Below are 13,510 nucleotides of genomic sequence, written 5' to 3' on the forward strand. Positions count from 1 at the left end.
GAAGGCTATAGCCTCTATACGTTGGGCGCTTAGACCGCTAGGACACCAGCAGCCCAACAAAATGTACTTTTAGCACATTTTTCCTGCGTGAGCAACATATGTATATGTTACATTAATGTGAGGAGATAACTGACCAGTCATATCCTGGTACTTTGAGTCTTCATCAGTGACATCTTGCCTCTGCAGGGCATTTCTCTTCTACATCCAGAAATCGAACTTAATTAGAGCAGAGTGAGAATCATTAAACGTGGCCTTTTTGCTCTTTAGTGAGGTGTTAAGATTAAGAATGACATTAATAACGGCCATATGTAACCTCAGCATTAACACCTGCAGCTCTTCTCACCTTTACGTGTCGTCACATCTTTATCGGTTGTTTTATTGTTAAGTTTGGTTTAGAAACAGGTTTTATGTTTCATGAAGATCTGTGAAAACCAGACAGGGGTAATCTCTGTGCTGTTATGTTAGGGATCAGAAAGGGCTTTCTCAGTTCAAATGAAAACTAAAAACGAGATATGAACTTTTCAAATACAGTCAGAGTGGTTCAGTGGTTACATATGCCAGACATTTGATTTAGAGGAAAACATTGCAGAGACCTCCCTGTCCCATTAAAGTCACTAACCATAGACCTTTCTGGAGTCCCTGAGCTCCCTTGTCTCGTAGGTTACTCTGAGTTCTCTCTCTCTCTCTCTCTCTCTCTCTCTCTCTCTCTCTCTCTCTCTCTCTCTCTCTCTCTCTCTCTCCAATCCCAACTTGTTTGAGGCAGATGTCTGTCTAACATGAGTCTGGTTCTGCTCGAGGTTTCTGCCCTAACTCTCCCTGTCCCATTAAAGTTACTAACCATAGACCTATCTGGAGTCCCTGAGCTCCCTTGTCTCGTAGGTTCCTCTGAGTTGCCGCTCACTTCCTGGTTTATTTTGCCACTATCATCACTGTCTCTCTCTTTTCATCTTCCTCTATCCCTCTCTCCAACACGGTCTCAGCAGATGTGTGTCTAACATGAGTCTGGTCCTGCTGGAGGTTTCTGCCTGTTAAAGGAAGTTTGTCCTTGCCACTGTAACTTGCTAAATGCTGCAAAGTGATCTGCTCATGGTGGATTAAGATGAGATCAGACTGAGTCCTGTCTGTAAGAGGGGACTGGATCTTATCCTGTCTTGATGTTGGGTCTTTGTTCATAATATAACAGAGTACGGTCTAGACCTGCTCTGTTTGGGAAGAGTCTTGAGATACTCTTATTGTGATTTGGTGCTGTACAAATAAAGATTGATTGATTGATTAAAAAGGATACATAATCAAGGATACTGAAAGGGAACTTGAGACCATGAGAACACTGACACTCATTAAAAAACATTTCACAAGTTGGAGGATATTTGTGTTTACAAACTTTTGAAACCCGGGCCGTAACTGTGTTAGTTTATTGTGATGTGATTCCCCAAAAAGACAACCTAATAACCTACGCCTGTGCCTCTGCATTTTAATGTGACAACCAGGAAGATTCAACTTGGCATACAAGAACTTTAATCACAAACAAACGGGGTAAATGTCAACAACAGAGGGAGAGTGCATTCTGCAGCGGTGTCTCTGCAACCCTCACAGAGAGAAAGTGTTCTTATCAAAATCTATAACTATCACAGGTTCTTGTTCTGATCATTACTTAATTAAATAGAATAGAATCTTAGGTAATTTAACTGACAGACAACATACATGTTATAGCTGTGGTCATACAGGATGCATTGAAGTGAATCTGCACAACAAGTTACAAGGTAGATTCATAGACTTTATTGTTTTGATGTTTTAAGGAGGTAAAGGTGACAAAAAATACACTATTATATTCAAAAAATACACATCAGACTTATATTTTACAAATAAACAAAGGTAGATTTCTTGCACATTCCCATGTTAATTGCAGTTTTCTTTACATTCAAAAAAGGCAAGAATTTACAATGTGAAATCACATAGGGTGTCAGGATGCTTCTTTTTGCATGCATCATATTTTTCTGTTATATGTTACATGATGTTGATTGCACCAACAAACAAATACAAGAAGGCAAATCCCCTTTTGTGCAAAAGATACATGGCATAAAAATATTTTTGATTTAGCTAAAGTAAATCAACAATTTCCTTTTTTTTAATGGTTTCAGAAAAAGTGCATTTTCACTATTATTTATTTTGTTTTCCTTTTTTCTTTTAAATTAATATCATTTATTATCATTGGTTGTGTTTTCATTCAGTCACTTGTTTTGTTTCTTATACAAAAAAACATCACTTCCTTTAATTGCTTACATCTTCAGTATGTTGTATAATTCAAATGAACAGATCTTTGAAAAACTAAAAAATTCAAATCAAAGTTTAAAAAAGCCAGAAAATTCACAGACCATGTAATCCCTTTTCCTCATCATCATAAGTGTTCGCTCTGAAAGGGTTTTAATTTCATCTTTATAATTATCCCTGAAAAGTCTCTGTTTGTGATGCATGAGCACTGCAGACTTCAGACTTCCTCATCTCTTGTGTTGAGTTGCATATCACACTGGGATTAGCTCAAACCGTGAGATTAGTCAAAACATTCATCTTATTTTCAACACAAACTAAACTTCAGATCAAACTCTGTGCACACATCCTTCTGCAAAGTGAGACTCGATCTTCCAACTCAAGAAAGAATCACAAAGCATGATTTTAATTCTAGTCAGACTTTAAATGATCAACACTCCACATTTGAAGTTAGACTCTCTCCACCTCGCTGTCGCTCTGAGAGATGCACAGCACCGATCTGTTCATGATGCCACACTGCAACAAAGTCATCCCCATGTCTGTGAAGGTTCTCCGAGGCACATCCATGGTCTCGATGGAAACCTCTCCATACTGGACTCCATACTCCACTTCAGCTCTGGATTTCACAGCCAGCAGGGTGTCTGTGGAGTCAAAGTGCTGCTGAAATCTCTTCCCACATGGTGCTCTGATTGCCAGGAGCAAAGTACCAGTGGATCCATCTTTGGCTGCGACTGGTCCTGGATCTGGAGGGTACTTTGGCCATACATTACCCTTTAGGTCACTCTCAGAGGTGCAGGTTTTCACTCTAGGGGGGTGCTTTTGCTGCAGGGCAGCATCATCACACAGGTGGAGCTTTGATATGTGTTTATCCAGACTCCCCACATCTGTCTGTCTCTTCTCTATGGAGGGAAGGACCTTGTACTTGTTTAAGGACTGTGGTGGAGCTGCTGGGGCGTCATGCAGCATCTGCAAGACTTCATCCTGGCTCAGCTGGCTGGTCTGCCACATGATGGGTTGGGACTGGCAGCGGAGGTTTCTGTCTGGCCTGCTGTAGTGTGCAGGAGGGTCTGGAGACGCAGGAGGGTCTGGAGATGCAGGAGGGTCTGGAGACGCAGGAGGCCTCTGGGTGCTGTAGTCCGTCTCATCTGCGAATAGAGAGCTTCTTACAGCGGGTCTACTTCGACCTTTGGAGGACTTTGGACGCGTTAAATGCATTGGAAGGTGGATGATATAAGGTCCTGTCTTGCATTAGAGATCTGAAGAGTCTGTTCCAGAAGATTTACGCTCCTTTCCTTCCTTCAGCCCTTCGCAAACAGAGCAGAGAAAGTCATATCGAAGTTAATATCGAAGTGTTATAGATGTTTGACCTCACAAGAGATCGAGTGACCTGAAGTGAAGCTGTATCACAAGTTAAACATTAAGATCGTGTCTCAGTGAGTTTGTTTAGGGTCGGTTTTTGCAGTTTACCAGTTTCAGCAGGAAGTCCAGTTTCTTCAGCGTCAGCGAGGTTGCCGTGACAGTCTGGTTGCCTGGACGACCAGCTGTGGTTGGAGGCAGAGAAACGCCCCCTGGTGTTTGAAGTGAGGTACTGCGGCTGCTTCAACAGATGTGCCAGATGTTCAGATCCATCCAGACCTTCATTAACCGCACCAGGATTTCTGGGCCCTACACTACCACAGCCCAATACTACTACTACTACTACTACTACTAATAATAATAATAATAATAATAATAATAATAATAATAATAATAACAAATAATAATAATAACAACAACTACAACAACAATAATAATAATAATAATAATAACAATGATAATAATATTAATGATTATAATATTAATAATATTTATGACAACAACAATAATAATAATAATAATAATATTAATAATAATAACAACAACAACAACAACAACAACAACAATAATAATAATTATAATAATAATAATAATTAAAATATTTATAATATTTATGACAATAATATTAATAATAGTAGTAATAATAATAATAACAAATAATAATAATAACAACAACAACATCAACAACAATAATAATAATAATAACAATGATAATAATATTAATGATTATAATATTAATAATATTTATGACAACAATAATAATAATAATAATAATAATAATAATAATAACAACAACAACAACAACAACAATAATAATATTATAATAATAATAATAATTAAAATATTTATAATGTTTATGACAATAATATTAATAATAGTAGTAGTAATAATAATAATAATAATAATAATAGTAATAATAATAATAATAGTAGTAGTAATAGTAATAATATTAATTATAATATTAACTAGAAAGGTTGCATTTCCTGAAAGGTATCAAAAAAGTGAAACGTGTAGATAGCTGAAAGTCTTGTGAACACTTTAAAGTGTGAATGGAGTCTATAAGTGAAAGTATGCTGAAGCTATAAGCTGTAGAAGTTAAAGAAGTTGAAGTGGATTTGAGGAGTGATTCTTCCACTTTTTCCACTTCTTCTACTTCTTCCACTTCCATTAATTCAACTACTTCTACTACTCTTCCACATGTTCAGCTGTGTTTCACAGCTTTCAGCCCTCAGCTTCAGCATTTCAACGCATCTGCTTTCAGGAAATGCAACCTTTCTAGTTATTATTATTATTGTAGGAGCTATTTGTTTAGGTATTTTGTTAACCACTTGATTGTGGTGTTTTCCCTGACAGTGATATATTTTTGAATGTCTGCTGGTCACCAGGTGGTCACCAGGGGCCTCATGTACAAAGGGTGCGTAGGCATAAAAATGTGGCGTATGCTCTTTTTCATGGAAAAGTTCAGATGTATCAAGAGTGAAATGACTGTGGAAATTGCGATGCCTCACGCCAACTTCCTGGCTGGCGTACGCACGTTTCTACAGCTGTTGATCCTTGCACACAGATTCATACATCTGGATATTTTAGTGCGTACAACGTTTTCTGGATTTGAGCCTACGACATGTTTCAGTAGGAAATCCACGTAAGTCTTTGTACATGAGGCCCCAGGTGTATAAATTAGGGCAGGTAGCCTATTCTTTTGTTGGAAGGTGAAGGGAGCACACAATTCTTACCATACATGCATGCAAGCTGAATGAACAAACTGGACAATGTAAGTCACATTCTTTTTCACTGCAGTAAATGGGAACATCACCCAAAGGAAAATCTGGTTTTGGATGTCAATTTAATTACACTCTATATTCAACTATGTGTAAGGAACAACCACATCACCTCCCAAAGTGACTTGAAAAGGAAAGGCCAAGGACAGTCACAACAATAATAATACTTTTATTTGTAAAGCACTTTTCAATATAAGAAACAAAGTGCTTCACAAAAACAATAAAAACAGACAATAGAAGGAGAGAGGAAATAAAAGCAAACTGACAGTAAAAACAGAGAAGTAAAAGGTTAAAAATTTAAATAAATTCACAAAATAAAAGCTTTACTGTAAAAGTCTGTCTTGAGTAGTGAAATCAAATGAGGGACTGACTCTGCAAATCTGATTTCCTCTGGCAGACTGTTCCACAGTCGGGGGGTTCTGACAGTGAAGGCCCTGTCGCCTTTAGATTTTAGTCTAGACTGTGGAACAGCAAGCAGAGCACTACCAGAGGATCTCAGACTGTGTGCTGGTTTAAGGGGCGACATCTCTGTGACATCTTAAGTGCTGTTTATTTTTATACACATCAAACATGTCACACAGCAGCATACATACAGAAAGGTGTGGAAAAGTACACTGTATTTGACACATGCATCAATCTCAGCAGCAAGAACCAGCCTTCAAAGAACAACCTCACAAGGAGGCAGCAGTAATATGATCAGTAAAGGAGCTGGTGAAAAACATTAGGAGTTGCAGAAAATGAGAATAACAAATACAGTGCCTTACAAAAGTATTCATAACCCTTGAACGTTTCCACATTTTGTCACGTTACAAGCACAAACTTAAATGTATTTTATTGGGATTTTATGTGATAGACAAACACAAAGCAGCACATAATTGTGAAGTGGAAGGAAGATGATATGGTTTGTAATAATAAAAATCTGAAAAGTGTGTTGTGCATACGTGTTCAGCCCCCTTTACATTTGAGTTTGTGCTTGTAACATGACAAAATGTGGAAAAGGTTCAAGGGAATACTTTTGCATGGCGCTGTATATAGAGGTCATGCTTATGGATACAATTATGAGTGGATTGCTTTTAGGTAAATATACTTGATTGCTTTCCATTGCAGTTTGGAAGGGCCGAAGACACCTGATTGGTTCCTTTTACTTTCTCCCTGTAGCAATGAGGTCAGCTGATGCAGATGTGTTTCAGTTTTAGGAGTAAAAATATGGAACAGACTGAGTGACGAGTTGAAATTGTGTAGTTCTTTGCACAGTTTCAAAAAGGCCTAAAATACAAATTTATTAATGAATACAATATTAAATGAATATTATAATTTTAAAATAATAATAATCCTATCAGATACAATTAGCTCCTCGCACCAGTCGGTGCTTGGGCCCTAATGAGAATGAAAGAGTGTAATGTATTTTAAGTGTTTTTGTTACTTTCTTTACTGGTTCTGTTGATGTTTTTGGGAAATATTATGGATTGTACAGGAGAGGCAAAAAACAAGCCTGGAGCTTCAGCCTTCTCCTTTTTTGGTCATTGTTGTTGTGCATTTTATTGTGTGAAACAAATCAGTGTCAACATGTAAAATTGTGTTATCTTTTCTTTGTTAGATGACTACTCATACAAACTGTAGACTTGTTAAACTAATAAACTAATAAACTAAAATGAAAAAAATAAAAAGTAAAATATTCATGCTAAAAAACATGAATTAAAGGTGGATGCTGGAGACAGTTACTAGAGAAAGGTTTGGTGCATGCAGTGTTAATATTCTTCAGAATCAAAGTAAACAAATAAATGTTCATGAACTTGGTTAATAAAAACAACCATCAACCATGTGGGATTTGTTTTATTAAACTTATAAATTGTAATGATAATATAGTGTACATAGTACAGAGCTTATACAGTACAGTACATTCATGTCATATATACTTTAAAGGCCCTGTGAGGAGTTTTCAACTGTCTGAGAAACAGACTGAAAATGATACCGATGCCTCTTTATGACCTTCAATAGCAAACAAGACCATCAGCAACAACACTAACACCTTCTCTGTTGTCAGTTTGAGTGCCTGAAACCATCCTGAGGGGGTAGGTTTCAGACCAGATGATGGATATCTCGCTTCAGAAACAGCCTTTATTTGACTGTTTTCATGGAAAATAATCACATTGCCTGATAAAGTTGACTATCAAAAGACAACAGGATGAGTTTTTTGTTGAAAACACTACTTTTGCATTTATAGGACAAGAGATAAGAGGCATCACTTTGTCCACAAGGGGGCGCCAGAATCAATACATAACAAAAGTTCCTCACAGCAGCTTTAAATGAAAGGTTGCATTGAGACTATGTCAGTGAAGTCCACAGCTCTGAGTCCACCACTAAAAACTGCTGTTCAATAAGTTACAAAATATGATGCCTGACAGGTTGTATCCCTCAGAATATCATGTCATGTTTTTGGTATAACCCTTGAACTGTGAAACAATGATCAGTATTTGTTTGTAGCAGTTTTGTATCCACATTTTCCAGATCTCCCTATGATTGTCTGATAAACTTAGAACTGTTGGCACTTCTTAAAATACTTTTTCCATGACTAGCGAAGTTACAAAAAAATCACTTCTAATACTTTCAGATGGCAGTTTTCTTTTAGTCTGTATTTTTTTAAGACAAAGGAACAAATGCAGTATTTCATAAGGTCCAATATGAAATAATCAAGTAGAAGGTAAAAGCAATGAATTAAAGCATTTCACTAAAACATGAAATTCAGATTGGAATATGTTCTAGGTAAAACTAAGGAATGCAAATAATCAAATACTTGTTTTTTTCATTTTAGAAATAATATCAATGATTCATCAGATCAAATTAATTTACTTTTGATCAGCTTATCAATTAACTGCGTAATCATTGCAGCTCTTGTTCTAAATATCGTATTAACTTGGTAATTTTCTTGACAAATAATGAACAACAACAGCTTTTAGTAGGAACAGAGAATTATGGGCTCCACTGTAGTTCCCTTCATGTGTTTAAAGTACAAAGATCATTCAGAGGTGCAGTATAAAGAGTAAATATAAACATGCAACATCATATAAATTATAAATATCACTATTTTTATACTTAAATCTTGTAATACAGTGGTATCAGATTAGTGTCAGTGAAATTATGATTGTTTTTTCTTTATCTAACAGTGTTCAGAGAATGAGTAACACCTAAACCACCAAACAGGATTAGCAGCCAGCCTTCCAGCCTTCCAGCCATCCAGCGAGGACACGTAGTAAATATTGACTCATGTAAATGTAAAAGTAACAGCTCCTTTTTCCTTCTACGGTAAGTCAAGCATGTTGTTTTCAGCATAAAGTTCCTCAGTGATCTGGTACACTTCTGAAATAAGAGGCAGTGCTTCCCCCAGCATGGCCACGACCTGCTCGGGTGTGCCTACGTTCATCACTTCCAAGAAAGAGGCGCGCCCGGGGAGCACGCAGAACGCCAAGCCTGCAGCTTTGCGGATCATCCAAGGGTGGTGCTGGGCGAGGGACTCGTTGTACGCCTCCGCACACATGACTGAAGTCTTGCCGTCCTCGGTGCTGGTGCGGAGGCGCTCCAGGAAGAGCTCCAGCCACCTCAGAGCACGGTGGAGCCTCAGGAGAGTACGGCAGCCTGACTCTTGGTGGTTGCCTCTCTTGGTCAGGTCCACAAGTTCGTTATCCAGCTCATATTTCATCATTGACTGGAAAGTGACATACTGGGAACCATTCTCTCCTTCCAGGTAGCCGACGAGGATCTTGATCTTGTTGACGGCATCCTTGGAAATGAAGCCGAAGACACTCCCCAAGCAGTTCAGAAACCTTTCAAAAGATATAAACAAAACAATATATTAATGACTTAATGATATGTTGTTGACTTCTGTGTTTGAGGTGTGCTCGTGTGCCTTTATTTAAAGGTACAGTGTGTAGAAAGGGAAACATATATATATATCCTTCCTTTATTGAGTAATCTTTGCAAAGAAACTCTTTTATTGAAAGTCTTTTGATGTTTTCTTTTATCTGCTGGTTTCATGGTCTCTCTTTGAAAGACAAGAATAGTCTGAACAGTATTGTTAAAGTCTGCTCCAAAATGATTGGTGTACAGCAGCAGGATCTGGGTTCCCTTTGGAGGAACCGCATCACTAATAAAGCCAGAGGGATAATAAGCCAACCTGGACACATCCTCGCCAAGGAGTTCTCTTTTCTTTTTCTTTTTTTTTTAAATACTTTATTTTCAGTTTTTTGTTATATAACAAGACAAGAAAACAGACAGACAAACCATAATAAAAAGGAAGGAAAGTAATAGGTATGCACATCATTGGAATGGAAAGCTATGAATGAAGTGAGTCAGAAGCACAGATGTGTGGGGGGGAGAGAGTTCCAGAGGGTGGGGGCGGCTATGGCAAAGGCCCGGTCCCCCAAGGTACGGTGCTTGGATTTAGTAATGGGAGTGAGGAGGTTGGAGTCAGAGGATCGGAGGCGGCGGGAGGGGTGGTAGTACTGGAGAAGGTCAGTGAGGTATGGGGGGGCCAGGTTTTTGAGGGATTTGTACGTGTTGAGCAGGATCTTGAAATGGATGCGCTGTTTTACGGGGAGCCAGTGGAGCTGTTGAAGGACAGGGGTGATGTGGTCTCTGGAGCGGGAGTGGGTGAGTAGCCGGGCAGCAGAGTTCTGTACGTATTGTAGTTTTTGTAGATGGGAGGAGGGAAGACCATACGGGAGGCTATTACAGTAGTCGAGTCGTGAGGATATAAAAGCATGAATTAGGGTTTCAGCAGCGGATTTGGAGAGAGTGGGACGGAGGCGGGCGATGTTGCGGAGGTGAAAGAAGGCAGTTTTGGTGATGTGACGGATGTGGGGTTGGAAGGAGAGAGTCTGATCGAAGATGACGCCAAGGTTTTTGATCTGAGGGGAGGGGGTGACTGAGTGACCGTCTATGGAGAGCTTGAAGTCCTGGGCGGAGGGGAGGAGGGATTTGGGGCCGATGATGATGATTTCAGATTTGTTACTATTGAGTTTTAGAAAATTGGTGGTCATCCAAGATTTTATTGCAGATAGGCAGGTGGTGAGGGTGGAAACAGTGGCAGCGCTGATTGTTTTGGTGGAAAGGTAGAGTTGGGTGTCGTCGGCGTAACAGTGAAATTGGAGTCCATGATGGCGAATGATGTGACCAAGGGGTAGGATGTACAGAATAAAAAGGAGGGGACCAAGCACCGAGTCTTGAGGGACACCATGGGTTACTGAAATGGAGTGGGATGAGCAGTTGTTAATGGAGATGAATTGCTGTCTGTCTGTGAGGTAGGATGAGAGCCAGGAGAGGGCTGAACCAGTTATGCCAGTGTAATGCTGTAAGCGGTGGAGCAGGATGGAGTGGTCTTGCTCCTCTTAAACAGATACACAAACTCTTTTATTCCTTCTGCCATCAGACTTCTGAATGCTGATAGCAGTTTGTTTTACATTGACCTTGTGAAATTGTGAAGTTGTGTACTTATAAAGGTGTTTTTTAGTATTTATTCCTGGCTACTGTGTTTTTAAAAAAATATCATTTTAATCTATTTTAAAGGCCCTGTGAGGAGTTTTCAACTGTCTGAGAAACAGACTGAAAATGATACCGATGCCTCTTTATGACCTTCAATAGCAAACAAGACCATCAGCAACAACACTAACACCTTCTCTGTTGTCAGTTTGAGTGCCTGAAACCATCCTGAGGGGGTAGGTTTCAGACCAGATGATGGATATCTCGCTTCAGAAACAGCCTTTATTTGACTGCTTTCATGGAAAATAATCACATTGCCTGATAAAGTTGACTGTCAAAAGACAACAGGATGAGTTTTTTGTTGAAAACACTACTTATGCATGTATAGGACAAGAGATAAGAGGCATCACTTTGTCCACTAGGGGGCGCCAGAATCAATACATAACAAAAGTTCCTGACAGCAGCTTTAACATTTGTTTACTCTTTATGACAAGCCCCATCTTGCACTGCTGTTGTCACTGACATGTTGGCGGTTGAGTGTTGTTTGTCTGTTTGTTTGTGTTTGTCGACAAGCTGGTACACTGAAAACCAAATTGCCCTCTGGGGTTAATAAAGTTCTCTGAATCTGAATCTGAAATGTGCATGGTGTGTAGTTTGTTAATTCTGTGCTACTGTAGAAATGTTTCAGAGCAAGATGGCAGCCTCCATGGAAGGGGTCCCTCTCCTTATGTAAATATAAAAGGCTCATTCAAAGTCAACAAAAACAAAACACATTTTAAATAAGGTGATTATACACTCATCGAAACATACTTATGAGCATTTTATTCCATGTATGTCTGTTCTGCTAAATTCTACACATTGCACCTTTAATGAGTCAACACAGCAGATGCTCCACAATCCACCTGAGCATGTCCGACAAAAGCCAAAATATAAACACTTACTTCACGAGCCCACGCCACCCAGCCACGTAGTGTTCCAGATACACTTCTTTATTTTCCGACAAGCACAACTTGAAAGTGTCGAGAACCTCCTGCAAGCAGAATTTCTGATCGTCCACAGCCACAGAATCAGCCATGGTTTCTCGATGCGGAAGTGCTGCCGATAGAAGCAGAAAGACAACAAATGAATGAGTGAATGAATCGAACAGAGGAGGATGAACCGGAAGTGAGAACACATGTAATAACTGAGACTGAACAACTTACCTGCAGTCAAACTTTAAGGTAAAGAGTCAATTAAGCATGCCTTCCAGTGTCCATGGATCGACTGCTCACTCCTGACCTAATCCGCTTCTACTGCGCAGACTCGTACCGAGCAAACAGGAAATTGAAAACTCTGCCTTCAAAATAAAAGTTGGGGTTGGGCGTTACACAAACTTTGCTTTTCGAGCAAGGTAAGGAATATTTGAAGTTAGATTTATTACTTTATGTGTATTATATAGAGTATTAATGGCAGTGTGACACGTTTAAGGTATTTTTCTTTGGGGGCGGCTGTGGCTCAGTGGGTAGAAACTGTGATATATCAATCAGAAGGTTGGCGGTTCGATTCCAGCTCCTGAGGTCACATGCCGAAGTGTCCTTGAGCATTACACTGAACCTCAAATTGCTCCCGCTTGTTCAGTGGTGTGTGAATGTGTATGAATGAGATTAGCTAATACTGATGGTCCCTCAATAAATAGCAGCCTCTACCATCATTGAGTGAATGAGTATGAATCAAGGGGCAATCTCCGTTCTAAAAATATGAGTCCAATGCGGAAGTACTAAAAACTGCAGTTCATCAAGGATCCGCTTGAGGCTGGCTCCAAAAGTACTGGAAACCACATACACACCAATTCAAAAAAGACATTCTTACAGCAGAAATAAACATGTTTACAGCCTGGTACAAAAGATGAGTGTAGTCTGGATAGCTAATTTCATGATCGTCACACACTGTACAGGGGGTGAATTTTTTCTAACGTGGCAATTTCGAAGCTATTGAGATTACGAGTCTTCCAATGAGAGGCACAGCTGACTTGATTGATAGGCGAGAACACTGTAGCTGTTGGCTAGGAGGCTCAAAGCCCGCCTCTTTATGTCACGATTGCTCGACAGCAGCAATTTGGCTCCTGCCGACGATTTGCCTCAAAACAGTGCTTCAGAAACAGATGGGTGACGTCGCGGATACTACGTCCATATTTTATACTATATTTGAATTGGTGTGTATGTGGTTTCCGGTACTTCCTGTACTTCCGGAGCCAGCCTCAAGCGGATCCTTGATGAACTGCAGTTTTTAGCACTTCCGCATTGGCCTCATCCGCATTTTTAGACCAGAGGTTGCCGCTTGATGTCAACCTTTATGATCATAACTAATATCCTCAAGGTTGCAAAAGTACAAAACATAGGATAACTAGTGTTGTTATCTTGATGAAATTAAATAAGTTAGTCAAGATCTTGTGAATCCAACCAGAATTTGTAGTTATCACAGGAAAACAGACTGAGTTTATAAAAGATAGCCAGTGAAGTACACTCTATCATTATGTGCATGCATAACATTTTCCTAATTTTCAATCCCCAAATCAACAGAACCAAATAAATGAATTTAACAGTCTTCTTATAGGGGATTGCGATCTGTTTATTTTATTTTGAAAAGCTGTACCGGAA

General features: G+C 39.2%; 2 protein-coding genes across 2 annotated transcripts; both read right to left on the bottom strand.

Moving 5' to 3' along the window:
• Nucleotides 1-2,644: 2,644 nt before the first annotated feature.
• On the bottom strand, nucleotides 2,645-3,822 carry ubxn10 (UBX domain protein 10). Its single transcript, XM_034695074.1, has 2 exons — nucleotides 3,733-3,822; nucleotides 2,645-3,569 (listed from the first exon to the last, which is right to left on the bottom strand). Exon 2 carries the CDS (start codon nucleotides 3,478-3,480, stop codon nucleotides 2,716-2,718), a length of 765 nt encoding a protein of 254 aa, XP_034550965.1. The 5' UTR covers nucleotides 3,481-3,569; nucleotides 3,733-3,822; the 3' UTR covers nucleotides 2,645-2,715.
• A 3,392-nt stretch (nucleotides 3,823-7,214) lies between these two features.
• cptp (ceramide-1-phosphate transfer protein) lies at nucleotides 7,215-12,184 on the bottom strand. The gene is made up of 3 exons (XM_034695943.1): nucleotides 12,077-12,184; nucleotides 11,816-11,969; nucleotides 7,215-9,220 (listed from the first exon to the last, which is right to left on the bottom strand). Exons 2-3 carry the CDS (start codon nucleotides 11,947-11,949, stop codon nucleotides 8,698-8,700), a joined length of 657 nt encoding a protein of 218 aa, XP_034551834.1. The 5' UTR covers nucleotides 11,950-11,969; nucleotides 12,077-12,184; the 3' UTR covers nucleotides 7,215-8,697.
• Between the last annotated feature and the right edge of the window lie 1,326 nt (nucleotides 12,185-13,510).

Source organism: Notolabrus celidotus, chromosome 11, assembly GCF_009762535.1.
Source record: "Notolabrus celidotus isolate fNotCel1 chromosome 11, fNotCel1.pri, whole genome shotgun sequence".
In the NCBI taxonomy this organism is placed as follows: Eukaryota; Metazoa; Chordata; class Actinopteri; order Labriformes; family Labridae; genus Notolabrus; species Notolabrus celidotus.

What these genes read in the sequence shown, in the direction of transcription:
- ubxn10 (XM_034695074.1), bottom strand. Translation starts at nt 3,480, where the DNA reads ATGCATTTAACGCGTCCAAAGTCCTCCAAAGGTCGAAGTAGACCCGCT.
- cptp (XM_034695943.1), bottom strand. Translation starts at nt 11,949, where the DNA reads ATGGCTGATTCTGTGGCTGTGGACGATCAGAAATTCTGCTTGCAGGAG. An exon ending in GGGTGGCGTGGGCTCGTGAA is followed by an intron (nt 9,221 to 11,815) that starts GTAAGTGTTTAT and finishes ATCTTTTGAAAG; the next exon opens with GTTTCTGAACTGCTTGGGGA.